Genomic DNA, 16,432 nt, shown 5'->3' on the forward strand with positions numbered 1-16,432 from the left:
AATGATCTCAGCAGTTTAGAATATAGTCCAACAGCATTTTTCTGAAAAGGGCCAGGGAGCAAATATTTTAGGCTTTTTGGACCATAAAGTATCTGTCACACTAGTCAGCTCTACTGGTATAGTCCCAAAGCAGCCACAGACAATACATAAATGAATGGGCATGGCTGTGTTCAAATCAAACTGATTTTATAAAAACAGGTGGCAGGTCAGATTTGGTTCATGGGTCATAGTTTGCTGTTCCCTGGTCTAGAATAGGCTGAAATTCTGAAGGGAATCAATATAATTTTTTTTTTTTTTATTTACAGCCAAAGAATAATGGGCCTAACACTGTACATACATCGTGTCCTTTCTAATCATAGAAGAGCTCCAGGTTAGGTACTATTTGCTCTTGTTTTACAGATGAGAAAGCTACATCTCAATAAATAAATAAGTCAATAGTTTGACCTAGCTTTCACAGCCAGAAACCCTTTGTGGGACATCATGCCACTTTAACTGAATATTTGGGTGAATTGAGAGAGTAACAGTTAATTGCTTGAGTAAAAGATGGAGGGAAACGTCATGTGGCAGCATTTCCCATGGGCAAACCCTGCGTTCTGGCTCTGTTCTTTTCCCAGGGTGTGACCTTGAGAGATACACTTGACCTCTCTAGGCTTTGGTGACCCAATCTATAACAATGAAAGGCCTGACTAGATAAACACCAAGGCCCTGCTCATGTCTTATGGTTAAGGTTGCTATTAGTATGTTAAGGTTATTGTGTGAAAGACAATTGAGATGTATTCTTTGTAGCTCTTAAAGTAATTCTTTTCAACCATTTTCTGGTGTACTTTTATGGGAGAACAATATGTAAAACATAAAAATGGCATTTTATGAGCCTACATGTGTTTTACAAGTTCAAATTTACATTTTCTGATTATAAAGATATTTATTGAGAGGATAAGGCTGATAGGAAACCAATTTTTTAAACTGGGAGTATAAATGATTGACAGATTCTGTGTAGCTTTAGCAACTCCACATTCTCCCCATTTTGCTTTTGTTGTTTGTTGGTTTTCTTCTGGTTGTATTAAGAAAATACTTGTTCACATACGCAAAAGGTAAATGAATAGTTTTGCAATCTCAGAATACTTTTCAGAATATAGACATGGCAAAAGACACTTGAAAAGCAAAATCATTAACAAATCAGGTGGTCTTTAGCATATTAATATATCATTAAAAATGTAACTTAATCATTTGCAAAACCTCCTATCAGTCAAAATAAGCTAAGCTTATGCTGTGATGCCAAATGAACCCCTAAACCTAAGGGACTTGCTGAAATAGGTGTGTATTTCTTGATGCATTTCATGTTCATCTTACGTATCCAATTTTGGGTGGTTTTGGAAGCAGGACTTCTGATCCATATGGTTACTTAGGGATCCAGACTGATAGAGGCTCCACCATCTTGTAGCTGTACCATCCTGTGCACGTCATATCCTTAGCTGCTGAGGCAGAGGCCGAGGCACCTGGAGTGTAAAACACTGGCAGTTTTAAACAGCGCCTGTTCTTTGCACACATGTGTGAAACACATACATCACTGCTCGGTGGTTGCCAGATCTAATCTCATGGACCTTTTTCAGAAGTCAGTGTGTGACTCACATGAACTAAATATGCAAAAAGCATTTGGAAGAACTATAAAGTAGCAGGTCACAAACATGGCTCATAATTTAAAAATTTAGGTTCCTGAGTTTCCCATCCTATAGCCATGGAACCAGAATCTCTGCGTATAGTTGGAGAATTTTAATTTTTGAAAAAGTTCCACAGCTGATTCTCATTATCAACAGGCAGCTGCTGCTGTGAACAAGGAGTGCTTTTTAAAGCGGAGAAAAGGCAATACTTAGATTGGTGGATGTAAGATTACCCTGGCTGCAGTGTTGGAGACCGATTAAAGAGGGGGTAAAGTAGAAGCTGGGAGATTGCATTTTACTACATAATGTATAGGCTCTAATGAGGAAATATAAGTGCATGTGCTTACATATCATGCAGTGTGTTAGCAGAACCCGCTCAATCTGACGGCCTAACAATGTTGTTGATGTCTCTGTATATTTTAAGAATCTTATCCCCACCCCTTCCTTCCTGACTCCTAGAAAACCAGTAGGGTAGGTACAAAGTGGCTGCCAACCAGTCCTTGTTCAATGCATTTGATAAATTCTACTGGTGGTGGTGGCTGTATAGCCAGCTTGGCACCCATATGAGTCTCTGGATAGTAGGTGGGGCTGAAGTGCCTGGGCATGCCCTGCTTCTCTCTTGAGAGGCAGTTAGAAATGATCCAACTTTCCTTAAAGCCTGTTAGGGCAGCACGGATTTGCATTTTGAATCTGGTTATATTGCTGTGTCTGCTGCTCTCTAGGAAGACTTGAGAATTTAGAGTAGATCTGCAACAGGAGAAAATGACTGGTGCATGATTCTGTTTGAAAATTAAACCTGTCTAGTCAGTGCTGGATCATTTAAAGATTGACCATCCAGGTTTGAGTTTCTCTTCCTATATGCTGACTGCCTTTGGGCTGATTTACATGGGGTTATTAGCATCTTCCCCAAATTGTGTTTGGTATGGGGAGGTGGGGAGAACTCCCATCTACTTTGAGAAGAGGAATAAGTTCTACTCCTTTCAAACATCAGGTACAGCACTCAGGAGTTTGCTGTTCATGCATCATGGCTGAAACAATTGAACAGTTGATAGAAATTGTCATTGCTGCCCAGCACTTTCCCTGAGATGGATGAACTTGTAGGTAGGCTCTCTTTTCATTGTCTTGTATTGACACAGCCCCAGGTTCAGACTTTCCCCTAACAGAAGGGAAGGAAAATAAATAAATATAAAAAGAAATAAACTACCTAGCTGCTGGTTACAGGTTAAAGCTGGAAACTGGCTAGCAACAGATTTAAATTATTTTGCCTGTTCATCTTCTTTTTTCTCTATTATCTTTTTTTTTTTTTTTTTTTTTTTTTTTTTGAGACAGTCTCACTCTGTCTCCCAGGCTAGAGTGCAGTGGTGTGATCTTGGCTCACTGCAACCTCCGCCTCCTGAGTTCAAACGATTCTCCTGCCTTAGCCTCCCGAGTAGCTGGGATTACAGGTGCACACCACCAAGCCTGACTAATTTTTGTAATTTTTAGTAGAGATGGGTTTTCGCCATGTTGGCCAAGCTGGTCCGAACTCCTGATCTCAGGGTGATCTGCTCACCTCGGACTCCCCAAGTGCTGGGATTACAAGCATGAGCCACCGTGCTTGGCCCTATTATCTTTAATAAAAGCAAAGATAGGGAAATTATCCAAAAATTTAGCTAAAAGCTATATAACTTTAAAATATGTGAAATTAATAATTTGAATAAAGTACTTAATATACCACAAAACAAATGTTTTCACTTATCAGCTTTTCAGATTAAGTATCAAAATTCTATTCAGGTAACATGAGAAGGTACAACAACATGTGAAGACCCATCATAGAATTAAGAGAGGACAAGAGGAAGAACAAGGGTAGAGAAGAAGGGCCCAGAAACATAAAAAGACAGAGAGTAAGACCTCCTCATAGCTATGCATACAGTACCTTCTGTAGACACACACTCTCTACTGCAACCTCAAAGAAAGTGCAGGCAGAAAAAGAAATCTGCAGAAGAAAGAAAATGAGAATATTTGTCTTCATGATGTAAAATTACTCTTTGGAGATCCTGATGAGCTCTTGTTCCTCAAGGTTTTTAAAGCTTTCTTCAGTTTTCAGAACTTTAGGCACCACTGGTAATACCAATTGGCGCTTGTCCAATGAGCTGAGTGAAACTGATCCAAAAGCTCCAGAAGCTGCCACATTCCAGGTATGGAGTATTTGGGGGCTGTAATTATATCATTGTAATTACAGTCTTCAATAGGATTAAAAATAGAACGGGAATAATTCTATGGTAAATTGATGTGAGTTATTGTGACCTAAGTTTCAATTATAATTGTTAACAATGATATTGCTGAGTCCTTGTTTGGCTTGACTGCCATGCAGTGTTTTTCTGACGAGTGAGGGAGTTAACACCTTTTGGACAATTTTCAGAATTGAGAAAAAATTACTCGGTTTTTAGTAGGGTTTGTAATTATTATATGTCCAAGGTTGATATCTCCTAGAGGGGGACTTTTTAGAAAATTAATATTAGACTGTCCCCACTCTATTGAAAGGCCATATTAAATCTCTATCGTATACTCTTCAATGCTGTGATCATGGTTATATTCAAACAATAACCCACATTCTTCCTCTTTGTGGTCATTTGGAACACAGGTGGAAGTCTCATATATGATAAGGAATTTGAGTGCTAGCATAAACCATTTTAGTGGTGAAAAACACACAAATGCTTTAAATAAAAAAAGAGTCAATTTTAAGGGTAGCAAATTTGTCTATGAAGTTAAGCTTTAGATTTACTGGCAGATGCAGATATAGTGATTGTATAACAGATTCACACCTTATTTTCTAAACTTACAAAATCTCTTTGCTTAGTTTAGTGTCAGTGTCAGTCTGCTTTATTGATTCCATCAGTGGTTTTGCTTATCATATCAGAAATTTGAGTGCTGACTTCTGGCCTCGAGCGATCCTCTGGCCTCGGCCTCTCAACATGCTTAGATTATGGGTGTGAGCTACCATGCCCAACCCTAACATTTCTATCTTATGAAATAGCTGACAGGTAGATATAACTTGTTACTGGAGAAAATAATTTTTTCATTTTGTTCTTTTAAGACCAGTTGTTATTTTCTGAGTTTATTAATATAGCTAGCCTTATAATGAGAACACAGGTCTCACTTTTACCATTTTGCTTAAAGATTTGCAGATGCATCGTGCTCATATACTTCAGTGTCTCTGTGTTTTCTCAGGATGTTACAGTTCTGCTTCTTTTATTTCCTAAAGTTCAATAATTTTATCTGTGTTAAAAAGTATTTTCAAAGAGTAACGAACACAATGTTATGGCTACTCATAATAGTTTTAGTGAGCCAGGAACTATGCCAGGGAATGGTTGTTAGTAGAAAAACCATTTGATGTCATCTTCAGAAAAAGATAAAGAAGTGAGATTGAATTCAGAGAGTTTGGTATATAGGATGACTGACAGAGATGGGAGCTGGGGCAGGAATGAAAAGATTGAGAAGACTGAACATTAAACAAAACTTCAGTCATTAGCCAATGTAAACAAGCAATCAAAGAATAGTCCCCTTAAAATAGGAATCATTTAATTCATCTAACAATTAAGAAAATATAAACATTACAAACAAATGTTCTTGTTAATCTGTTTCTAATTATTTTTAGGTTACTGATGATATTCTTTTAGTATAAAAATATAAAATCAGAGCCATTTTCCTAGTTTTCATGTCATTTTTCTTCATATTTTTAGAAATCATTGTCTTACTTGAAATTTTTCTATTTAAGATTCCACAATTAAAAGAACAATGTTTCCTTTAAGGAATAGTGCCCGGGAGGGCAGAATTTCTTAAAGCATTTTGGGGAGTGGTTTAAATAATCTACATACAGTAGTGCACAGGTTTCCAACTTATTAACAGTGTGCTTTCCAGTGAGTTTTTAGCTCTTACATGTTTTTTGTAAGTAAATGTGATGTAATTAAATTAAATATTCTAGCAACTAACAACAAAAGGCTTTTTCAACAGATAATAATAAATTGAACTCAGAAACTAAAAAGAATGAAGGAGAACTAATAGAAATTGATATAGAAAAGTGTGTAAGACAAAGGGAAGTGAAAATATTTGTGTAAAACTGTGAACATGGGCCAGGCGCCTTGGCTCACACCTGTAATCACAGCATTTTGGGAAGTAGAGGCATGCAGATTGTTTGAGCCCAGGAGTTCAAGACCAGGCTGGGCAACACGGCAAAACCCTGTCTCTACAAAAACTACAATAATTAGCTGGGTGTGGTAGCATGCGCCTATAGTCCCAAGTACTTAGGAGCCTGAGGCAGGAGGATGGATTGATCCCAGGAGGTCGAGGATGCAATAAGCCCTGATCGCACCACTGCATGCCAGCCTGGACAATAGAATAAGACCCTATTTCAAACAAGAAAACAACAACAACAACAAAATTGTGGACACAATATGTTCCCATTTGTGTGAGGTTTTTTTTTTTTAAAGAAACACACACGCATATATACACATAGTAAACCTATGTAAATATATGCATACAAAATTTCCAGAAGGATATACACAAAGCTGTAGAGGTTGATTCGGGAAGGACATAAGAAATTTACTATTATATAGCCTTCTACACTATAGTTTTGTTTTCCCATATACATGTATCCAGTTATATATTGTCCTTTTAATTTAAACATCTAGTAAAAAATAATAATTTCAATGAGACCAGAAATTACTAAGCAAAGGAAATGGCAAGGTAGTTCTACTTTTTTGGAAAAAAAAAAAAATAGATGGTCATTGTATTTGAAACTTAAGACAAGATGATAACATGTATTATCTGGTTAATGAATGCCTGTACTGTCTTCACAAGGATTTTTCCTGACATAAAATTCTAAGTATCTGTCAAAAATATTTTTAATTATATACACTAAATAACAACATAATGAATAATGTCTTCAATGTCAGTTCCTCACACAATTGTTTCTTGCATTGAACTTCAATAAAATTCAGAATATAACACTAATGGTATAACTTGATAAGGTATTTTATAGGAAGTATTATACCTCACATTTACCAAGGCTTAATGTTTTACAGGCACTCTTGTAGGCATATTGCTTGCACTATGTTATTAAATCTTCCCGACATCTCTATATTATCTCTATTTTACAGGTAAGGAACCTGAGGGAGAGAGAGGCTAAGTCAGTTACTTTCCCATTACGCTGCTAGTAAGTGGCAAAGCCAGCATCTGAAGTTAGACTCAGGACCCATGTTCTTAATGATGAGACATGCCTTAGGTATACTGACTGCAGATGACCTAACTTGATACGCCTATAACTTTTAGACGACTTAAGAAAGATCACATTTTTCTTACTGATGATTGAGAAATGCAGTCTATCTCAAATGCCTTTCATAGGAGCTGAATGACAGTTAAATTGACAGTGGACAGTCTAGCAAGCTCCTAGAAGATAGAATGGGCTTATGGAAAACAGGTCATTTTTAACTTAAATAATCATTTTTGAATAGGCGATACATGCATATTATACACACAGTGAAAATTAAGGTTCTCTCTCATCACGCCCTAAGCCACCCACTTCTTTTCTCAGAAGGCAACCACCATTACTAGGTTCTTATATATACTAACAGAAATGTTTTATTTGTATGTGGATAACTACATATACTTTACATTGTTTTCAAAAATTGAAGCATACCACATGTGGTGTTCTGTATCTTGCTTCCCCCCCTAAAAATACTTTTTTCAAGATTCTTTCATAATCAGTTATACCAGGAACTGTGTAATTATTTTTAATGGCTGAATAATATTCCATTATATGGACATATCATATTTTATTTAATCATTTCTTTATTAGTAACCACTTAGGTTATTTTCAACATTTTGCTATTACAAATAGAAAACTGCATCATTTCATACATCAATAGGATAAATATCAAGAAGTCAGGATACTGAATCAAAAGGAGTATGCTTTAAAAATGTTGATAGATCCTGCAAAATGACCCTCTCTTTGATGATCCTGCAAAATGGTAGTACCATTCTTCGCTCCCCTACTAGTAATATATGAAAGTGGTAGTTTCCACCTGCTGTTACCAAAATGGTTTTAAACTTTTTGATCTTCACCATCCTGATAGAAGACAATGGTATTTATTGGCAGGTATTTGCATTCCTCATATTAGTAATGAGGCAAATTAGTTTTGTTGTTTATGCCTTTGATGTAATCTCTGAGTCCACTGCCAATTTCAAGATCACAAAGATTTACCCTATGTTTTCTTCTAGGAATTTAATAGTTTTAAGTCATACACTTACGTCTTTAATCCATTCTGAGTTCATTTCTGTCTACGGTGTGAGGTAAGGGTCTAATCTCATTCTTTTGTATGTGAGTATGGAGTTGTTACTGCACCATTTGTTGAAGCCACTATTTTTCCCCATTAAATGGCCTTGGCATCATTTTTGAAAATTGGTTTGTTTTCCCTAAATGTATGTGTTTACTTATGAACCCTAAATTCTGTTTTATTGATGTGTACATGTATTCTTACACCTGTACTATGGTTTTTGATTACTGTAGCTTTGAAGAAAGTTTTGAAATTGGGAAGTATGAGTCCCCCAACTCTGTTTTTCTTTTTAAATTGTTTTGGCTCTTTGGGGCTCCTTGCAGTTCTATATGAATTTGAGGATGGGATTTTCCATATCTGTAAATAAAGCAGGGGAATTTTGATAGGGAATGTATTACATCTGTATATTGATTTCTGAATTGCTATTTTAACAATATTAAGTTTTCTAGTCCATGTATATGGGATGTCTTTCCATTTATTTAGATTTTCTTTAACTTCTTTCAATTATGTTTTGTATTTTTCAGTATATGTCTTGCTCCTCCTTGGATAGATTTATTTCTAAGTATTTTTGTCTTTTTGATGCTACTATAAATGGAATTATTTTCTTAATTTCATTTTTGGATTAGAGATGCCTTTTTTGTAATGTGTCTATTTGCAGGGGTATCTCTTTCTAATTACACAAAAACATCTTGTGCTGGCACTGGTGATCTTTGGGAGTATACCATCAGCTTGAAAGTGCCATAGAAATAGGGACTCTCTATCTTAGTGCTGAGTAGGCATTTACTAAAGCTGAATGAATGGATGAGAATTTGATGATAGTGAGCTTGGGTAGGAGCTTAAGAGAGGCAGCAAATATGGATTTTCAAGAAATTCAGTGATGAATGGAAGGCTTAAAAATGAGGGAAAATGGAATATTATCCAGGATAGACTATAAACTAGGCCATTAAAAAGACTCAATGATTTTGAAAGGATGGGGGAATCATACCAAGTATGTTCTCGAACTACAGTAAAATTAAGTTAGAAGTCAGAAAAACACAAGAAAGGGCCGGGCGCGGTGGCTCAAGCCTGTAATCCCAGCACTTTGGGAGGCCGAGACGGGCGGATCACGAGGTCAGGAGATCGAGACCATCCTGGTTCACACGGTGAAACCCCGTCTCTACTAAAAAATACAAAAAACCAGCCGGGCGAGGTGGCGGGCGCCTGTAGTCCCAGCTACTCGGGAGGCTGAGGCCGGAGAATGGCGTGAACCCGGGAAGCGGAGCTTGCAGTGAGCTGAGATCCGGCCACTGCACTCCAGCCTGGGCGACAGAGCTACACTCCGCCTCAAAAAAAAAAAAAAAAAAAAAAAAAAAAAGAAAAACACAAGAAATTTGGAAAATTCACAAATGTGTGGAAATTAAACAACATACTCCTAAATAGCCAATGAGTCAAATGATAATTCATAAGGAAAATTACTCTGAGATAAATAAAAACTAAAGTACAATATAACAAAATTTGTGGGACAGAACTAATGAGGCATGTAGCTGTAAAAACCTATATTATAAAAAAAGAAGATTTCAAATCAATAGCCTAACCTTCTGCCTTATGAAACTAGGGAGGTTGGAGGTGGGAATAGAAGATACTAAACACAAAACAAATAGAAAGAAGGAAATTATAAAGATTAGCATGGGTATTAATGAAATAGTAAATAGAAAAACATTAGAGAAACCTCATTAATGAAACCTCAAGTTGGCTCTCTGCAAGGAACAACAAAATTGACAAAGATTTAGAATGAGCAAGAAAAAAACAGAGATGACTCAAATTACTAAAATTAGGAGTAAAAGAGCTGATATTAATATAAATCAGAGAAATGAACAGGATTAAAAGGAATACTATGAACAACAAATTAGATGACTTACATTAAATGGACAAATTCCTAGAAAGACAAAGCTACCAAAACTGACACAAGGAGAAATAGAAAATCTAATATATATATATATACACACACACACACACACACACACACATACATATGAGGTAAATGATTATAGTAATTTAAAATATTACCAGAAAGAAAAGCCTAGGGCCAGATGGCTTCAATGGTGAATTCTATTAAACACTTAAAGAATGATTAGTAACAATCCTTCAGAAACTCTTCCAAATAATTAGAAAAGGATGGCCAGTATTACCCAAATACCAAAGCAAGACAAGGATATCACAAGGGAAGAAAAGTATAAAACAATATAATATCTATTATGAATATAGACAAAAAATCATCAACAGATTACCAACAAACCAAATCAAGCATCGTATTATACATTCTGAAGGTTATCTAAGGAAGGCAAGGTTCATTTAATATACAAATATTAATTAATGTAAACACTATATTAACAGGATAAAGAACAAAAAGCACAATATTGTATCAACAGAAGCAGAAAAAGCATTTGACAAAATCTAACGTCCATTTATGACAAAAATAAAAGAAATTAGGAATTGAATGGTCCTTCCTAAACTACAGTAAGGGCATCTACAAAAAACCAACATATAATATCATACTTAATTGTGAAAGACTCAATGTGTTTTCTCCAAATTCAGGAATAAAATGATATCTGCTCTCACAACTTCTATTTAATATTGTACTGAAAGTTCTAACCAGGGCAATTGGGCAAGAAAAAAAAGGCACCTGAATTGGAAGGGAAAAAACAAAACCATCTTCATTTACAGAAAACATGTACTTATATAGAGAAAATGTTAATAAATCCATTTAACAATGAGTAGAATTTATTAGTGAGTCCAGCAAGGTTGTAAGATACAAGAACAGTGTTCAAAAATCGATTTTATTTCTGTATACTAGCAATGGCAATCTAAAAAAAATCTATTCACAATACCAACAAAAAAAAAAACACGTATTAATGTATGTCACAAAAAAGTACAAGATTTATACAATGAAAATCACAAAACACTGCTGAAAGCAATTGAAGAGCTACCTAAATGGAAAGACATCCTTTTGTTTATGGACGATATAGCAATACTTCCCATACTGATCTACCGATTTAATGCTATCCCTGTCAAAATTACAACTGACTTTTTTCTTTGAAGAAATTGACAAAGTAATCCTAAAATTCATATGGAATGAAAAGGATGCAAAATAGCCAAAACAATCTTCAAAATGAAGAACAAAATGGGAAGACTCACACTTCCCAATTCCAAAACTTACTAGAAAGCTACAGTAATCAAGATAGCATGGTATTGGCATGGGTTTAGGAATAGTAGAATTCAGAGTCCAGAAATAAAACCTTATATTTAAGGTCAATTAAGTTTTGATAAAGATGCAAAGACAATGGGGGAAAAATCATCTTTTCAATAAATGGTGCTGGAACAACTGGATAGCCACACATAAAAAAATGAATTTGGACCACTTCCTCACACGAAACCTGAAAATTAACCCCAAATAGATCAAAGACCTATATTAGACCTATATTAGATCAATGAGCTAAATAAAATAAAACTCATAGAAAAAACATAATAGTTAATCTTCATACTTTGGATTAGTCAAAAGATTTCTTAGATACAATGCAAAGCACAGACCTGATAAAAATATTGATAATTTGGACTTCATCAAAATTAAACCTTTTTGCCCACTGAAAGCCACCATTTTGACCCAGCAGTTTCACTTGTATGTATATATGTGAAATGAAAACAGGTCAACAAAAAAACTTAATTACATAGATGTTCCTAACAACATTATTCATAATAGCCTCAAGGTATGAACAATCCAAATATCCATCAATGGATGAATGGATCGATAAAATGTGGTATATCTTATACAATGTAATGTTATTTGGCAGTAAAAAGGAATGAAGTACTAATACATGTTACAACACGAAGAAGCCTCAAAACAAGTGAAAGAAACCAGACCCCAAAGACCAAGTATTGTATGAAATGTCTATAAAAGGCAAATCCACTGAGGCAGAAATAGACTAGTGGTTGCCTAGGGCTGCAAGTGTGACTGGGGAGTGACTACAGATTGGTAAAAAGTTTTTGTGGTGATGGAAATGTTCAGGTTCAAAGATTACATTTTGATGATAGCTTTATAACCCTGAATTGTTATCAGGTGAACTGTATAATTTTAACAGGTGAATTTTACAGTACTTAAATTACATATCAATAAAGGTTTGGGTTTTTTTTAATGAGGCAAAAGGTAGCTTGAAAAAGCAGGCATGGTATATAAGCAAGCCTTTTTTAAGGCTGAGAGTGATTTATGTGGCTGATGGAAGGATAAGAGGAAAGGACATATAGTGAAAAGCAACAGAGAAGAATAATAAAGCTGGCAAGCCACAGACAACATAATTAGACTTTCGGAAGAAAGGCATGGACAGGAATAAAGACCTCCTTCTAAGACAAGGTAGGGAGAGCAACTTGATGTAGATTGAAGAGAAAAAGGAAAGAAAAATGAATGTTCATATTTCATGGCCTATGATTTTCTGGGTCATGTAGAAGGCAAAGTAGCATGTTCAAGTGATGAGTTTGGTAACTTCAGGAGAATGATGACAGTTCGGACAACAAATATAGAGAATGAAAGAGAACACTGACTATATGAATAAAAGGAGTTTAGAGACATTACGACCAGCCGAGTTTAAATCAAAGATTGTAAGGCATTCAGTCACCAAGGTTACACATTTTTCTCCACCAGCTCTAGCCTTCTATAAAATAGAAGCAGAAAAAAAACAAAACAAAAAAAACCCAGATGGGTTAACTACCTGTAAATCTGGATTTGAACTGGTAGAATGAAGGTTCCTGCAAATGTTGGACGTAAAAGTGCAGATCTAATCAGGTAAAATCTCAAGCATTAATTGGATATGCTTATAACAAACCGGTAAATTTTTAGAAGATATAAAACATATCTTAGAAAAATAATTTAAATTGTTAATGAGAATTAGACTAATTCATTGAAATTTGATTTTTAAAACTTACCGAGCCTCTCTTTCATTGAACTCAGAAGTAGTGTGCATGGTAAGGCTTCCTTGTCAAATGGAATGCTACTTAGTAGCTGTCTTAGCTCGTTCTGGATGCTATAATAAAGCACCACAGACTGACTGACTGGTTTATAAACACACATTTATTTCTCACAGTTCTGGAGGCTAGAGGTCCAAGCATGGTTAGTTTCTGGTGAGGACCTTCTTCTGGTTTGCAAACTGCTGTGTTTTTGTATCCTCATGTGGCAGAAAGATGGAGACAGCTCTCTGGGTCCCTTTTTTATAAGGGCACTTAATCGCATTCATGAGGCCTCTATGCTCAAGAATTACCTCCCAAAGGCCCCACCTCCTAATACCATCACACTGGGGTTAGGATTTTAACAAATGAATTTGAGGGAAAGCACAAACATTCCATCCATTGCAACAGCTACAAAATAGGTCCTTAGGTAGAGTAGAAGTCTGTAACAGTTCTTTCCCAAGCCACAACCCTGAAAACATGGATTGCTGGATATGCAGATTCTCCTGGGCCCCTTTCCCATAAACACCGAATTAGACACTGTGAGGGTGCAGCCCAGACATGCTGTATTTTTCACCAGGTATAATGATGATGGCTGATATTAGAATGGTGACATTTATCCAACCTAGTAAGAATTTAAACTGAAAATGGTGATGATGCAAAAAAGATCTGTCAACTGGTTAAAACAACGACAACAACAACAACAACAACAACAACAACAAAAAAAGAGGGTGTGTGTGTGTCAGGAGGGATAATCTTCAGTAGTTTGGCCAAAAGCTTAAGACTGATTTTCAGGACTCTATTGTTGGAGTGGGTAGTTCATCAGCTTCCTAAGTAATTCAAATCTTTTGTTTCCCCCAGTATAGTAATATATTGGTGATTCCAAGAAAGAGGGTTTACTTATTTAATGCCTGGGAAAACTACAAGAGCTACGAACAGATGTGAAAGGAAGAGAATAACCAGATCTCACAGGAAGCAAAATGGGGTATTAAATTTCTGTCAAAAGTTACTGCTCTTTCCCTGTCTAGGTTCTTTGTCCCTGAAAGGTAGATCTGCAAACTAAAGTCTTCAATTACATTGCTTAAACAGGACTGGGATCATAGAATGTCGAACACTAACATGAGTTCATACTAGTACAACGAACTTAAACTGTTACTATTCATGTTGTAATTATGACTGCAATCTTACGTTGAAAGTATCTCCGCCGTCCTAAAAAAAAAAGAAAAAAGTAAATACAAGCTGCAAGTTTTATGTGATACACTCCACCCTCTTTTTTCCCCAAGCCAACACGCACACCCTTCAAACTTTTTGACTGTTATTTGCAGACCCTTCCTAGGCTCCCGAACTCCATGCAACTCCAGCAATGTCTCCCCTGGGCCATTTTTATCGCCTCCTGTGACCTGGCGGGAGGCTGGGTGTCCACCCCAGTTCCCTTGCAGTCCTGAAAGTCCGGTCGGAGCCCGGACGGGGCGGGGAGGGGCAGGGCGGGGCAGGCCAGCTCCATTGGCGCCAGGCGGGTGGGGGGATGCTCGGAGAGGACCCGTCCGGCTTGCTTAAAAGCCACCAGTTTTCCGACCCCGCCTCGGTTCCAGGAAGAATATACCCATGTGACAAGCTAAGTTCTGCCTCATTTGGCATTTGGAAGCCACAAGAAAAACTTTTCAGAAACTTTTGTCCGTCTTTTGCTCCCCCGACGCGTGGTTTCCCGATGGTCTGTCCCCGGGCAGAGAGAGGGACGCCCCCTCCCCCTCTCCGCCTCCTGTGAGGCGCGCGGAGCCACCTCCCCTGGATCAGGTCTGATGGGGCGGCGGGCGCGCTAGTGGTGGCCGCCACCGCCGAAACCGTCGACCTCCTGGGCCCCAGTTCCGCGTCCGGCCCCGCGGCAGCATGGACTACCTGACCACGTTCACCGAGAAGAGCGGACGCCTTCTGCGGGGCACGGCCAACCGCCTGTGGGGGTTCGGGGGCGGCGGCGAAGCCCGGCAGGTGCGCTTCGAGGATTACCTGAGGGAGCCCGCCCAGGGGGACCTCGGGTGCGGGTCCCCGCCCCACCGGCCCCCGGCGCCGTCTAGCCCGGAGGGACCTGGTGAGCCCACCCTTCTTTCGCCTCCCGCGCGGACGACCTAGGCTGAGGGCTGGGGGGAGGCGGTGGTCGTGGCGCCGGGCGGGGGTCGCGGCCCGGCCCTGGCAGGTGTGCCTGGGACCGGGCGGGCGACGTGGCTGGGGTGGCGGCCGCAGGGGGCGAGGAAGGAAGGACTCCTTCGGCTCTGGGGAGGGAAGACTTTGAGCTGCGTGCCAGCTCTTCCTGCTCTGCTCTTCCTGCTTTCCCCACCTAGACTTCATTTTCTTTCCCCGCCAAGTATTTCAAGGGTACGATCCATTCTCTCTTTCCCTCCCACTGGGAGGTGAAGACTGAACCAGTTATGACGTCGGTGTTTTCAGTCTTGGATTCTTGAAGAGCGTTGTGCCTGTTTTGGTTTTGGTTTGGGTCAGTCTTTCTTTGATATTTGTCAGCTATTAGGATTCACTTCCTAAACGAAACATAAAAAGCCAGATACTTCTTTGTAAAATGAAACACTTCATTAACATGGGAAGCTAGTTGACTTTTTGCGTCGTGTACTTTTTGAACGGCTGCACGTTGTCTTGTGGTAGCAGAACCTAGAAACTTTCTCAGTTCCTGTTTATTTTGTGTTGTGTTGGTTGAATTTTTTCACCACAGTGTCTTTGTGCCATTCTTTAAAACAGTCATTTATAGCGACATGATATTGATAACTTACAGAATTTTTGAAAGTGCTGCTGAACAGTTTCAGCATAAGGCACAGGGTAATTTCCAGTGTCCTTGGCTTCCTTTAACAGTTAGCAGACATCCTGGCCATGTCTTATTTTATTTTATTTTTGTTAATTGCTTTAATATTTGAGGGTTATGAAAAATGAGCATTAGAGAGTTTACAAAATAAAGATAGGCACAAAGTGTAAAATCTGTTTATAACTCCACATCCTACCAGTCATTTTATTTTATTTTAAATTTTATCTTTATTTTTGTAGAGATGGAGTCTCGCTGTGTTGCCCAGGCTGGTCTTAACTCCCGGCCTCAAGTGATCCTCCTGCCTGGGCCTTCCCAAGTGTTGAGAATACAGGCCCTGTAGATTGTTTTAAAGCAGTAAAACAGGGAGGACATCTATTGATCTATGTGTGTAGGTATGTAATTTAAGCTTTGAAGAAATATTAAAATCTCATTTTAGCATAGCCCTTTTAAATAAATTTTCCTTACTTTACGTAAAATATTTTTTATCTGTAGAATTGCTGTTTATGGAATTAAGAAATGAAAAGGGGAGGGGAATACTTTTTGTTTCTGCTCTGCAGAATGTAACCAAAGGCAGAATCCTCTTAAAAATGGGACCAGGCATAGGAAAGGGACTTTAAAGTGTTCGAATCAAGGATTTTTTTAAATGAGCTTTCAGTAGCCTGAAATTGAAAACAGTTGATATG

The 16,432-nt window shown here is 37.9% G+C and overlaps 1 protein-coding gene across 12 annotated transcripts in view; it reads left to right on the forward strand.

Moving 5' to 3' along the window:
* The window catches only part of OXR1 (oxidation resistance 1), a 477,189-nt gene that overhangs the window by 369,869 nt on the left and 90,888 nt on the right, over positions 1 to 16,432 (forward strand). Inside the window, exon 1 of one of the 12 annotated variants that reach the window (XM_008001337.3) lies at positions 14,649 to 15,029. The exons of 8 other annotated variants lie outside the window; for them this stretch is intronic. In XM_008001337.3, coding sequence (XP_007999528.2) covers positions 14,831 to 15,029 — 199 coding nt within the window. In that variant the 5' untranslated portion in view covers positions 14,649 to 14,830. Of the gene's footprint in view, positions 1 to 14,648; positions 15,030 to 16,116; positions 16,142 to 16,432 lie in introns of those variants that run through there. 3 more of the 12 variants (XM_008001340.3, XM_008001342.3, XM_008001341.3) reach the window with 3 other exon arrangements.

Source organism: Chlorocebus sabaeus, chromosome 8, assembly GCF_047675955.1.
Source record: "Chlorocebus sabaeus isolate Y175 chromosome 8, mChlSab1.0.hap1, whole genome shotgun sequence".
Lineage (NCBI taxonomy): Eukaryota > Metazoa > Chordata > Mammalia > Primates > Cercopithecidae > Chlorocebus > Chlorocebus sabaeus.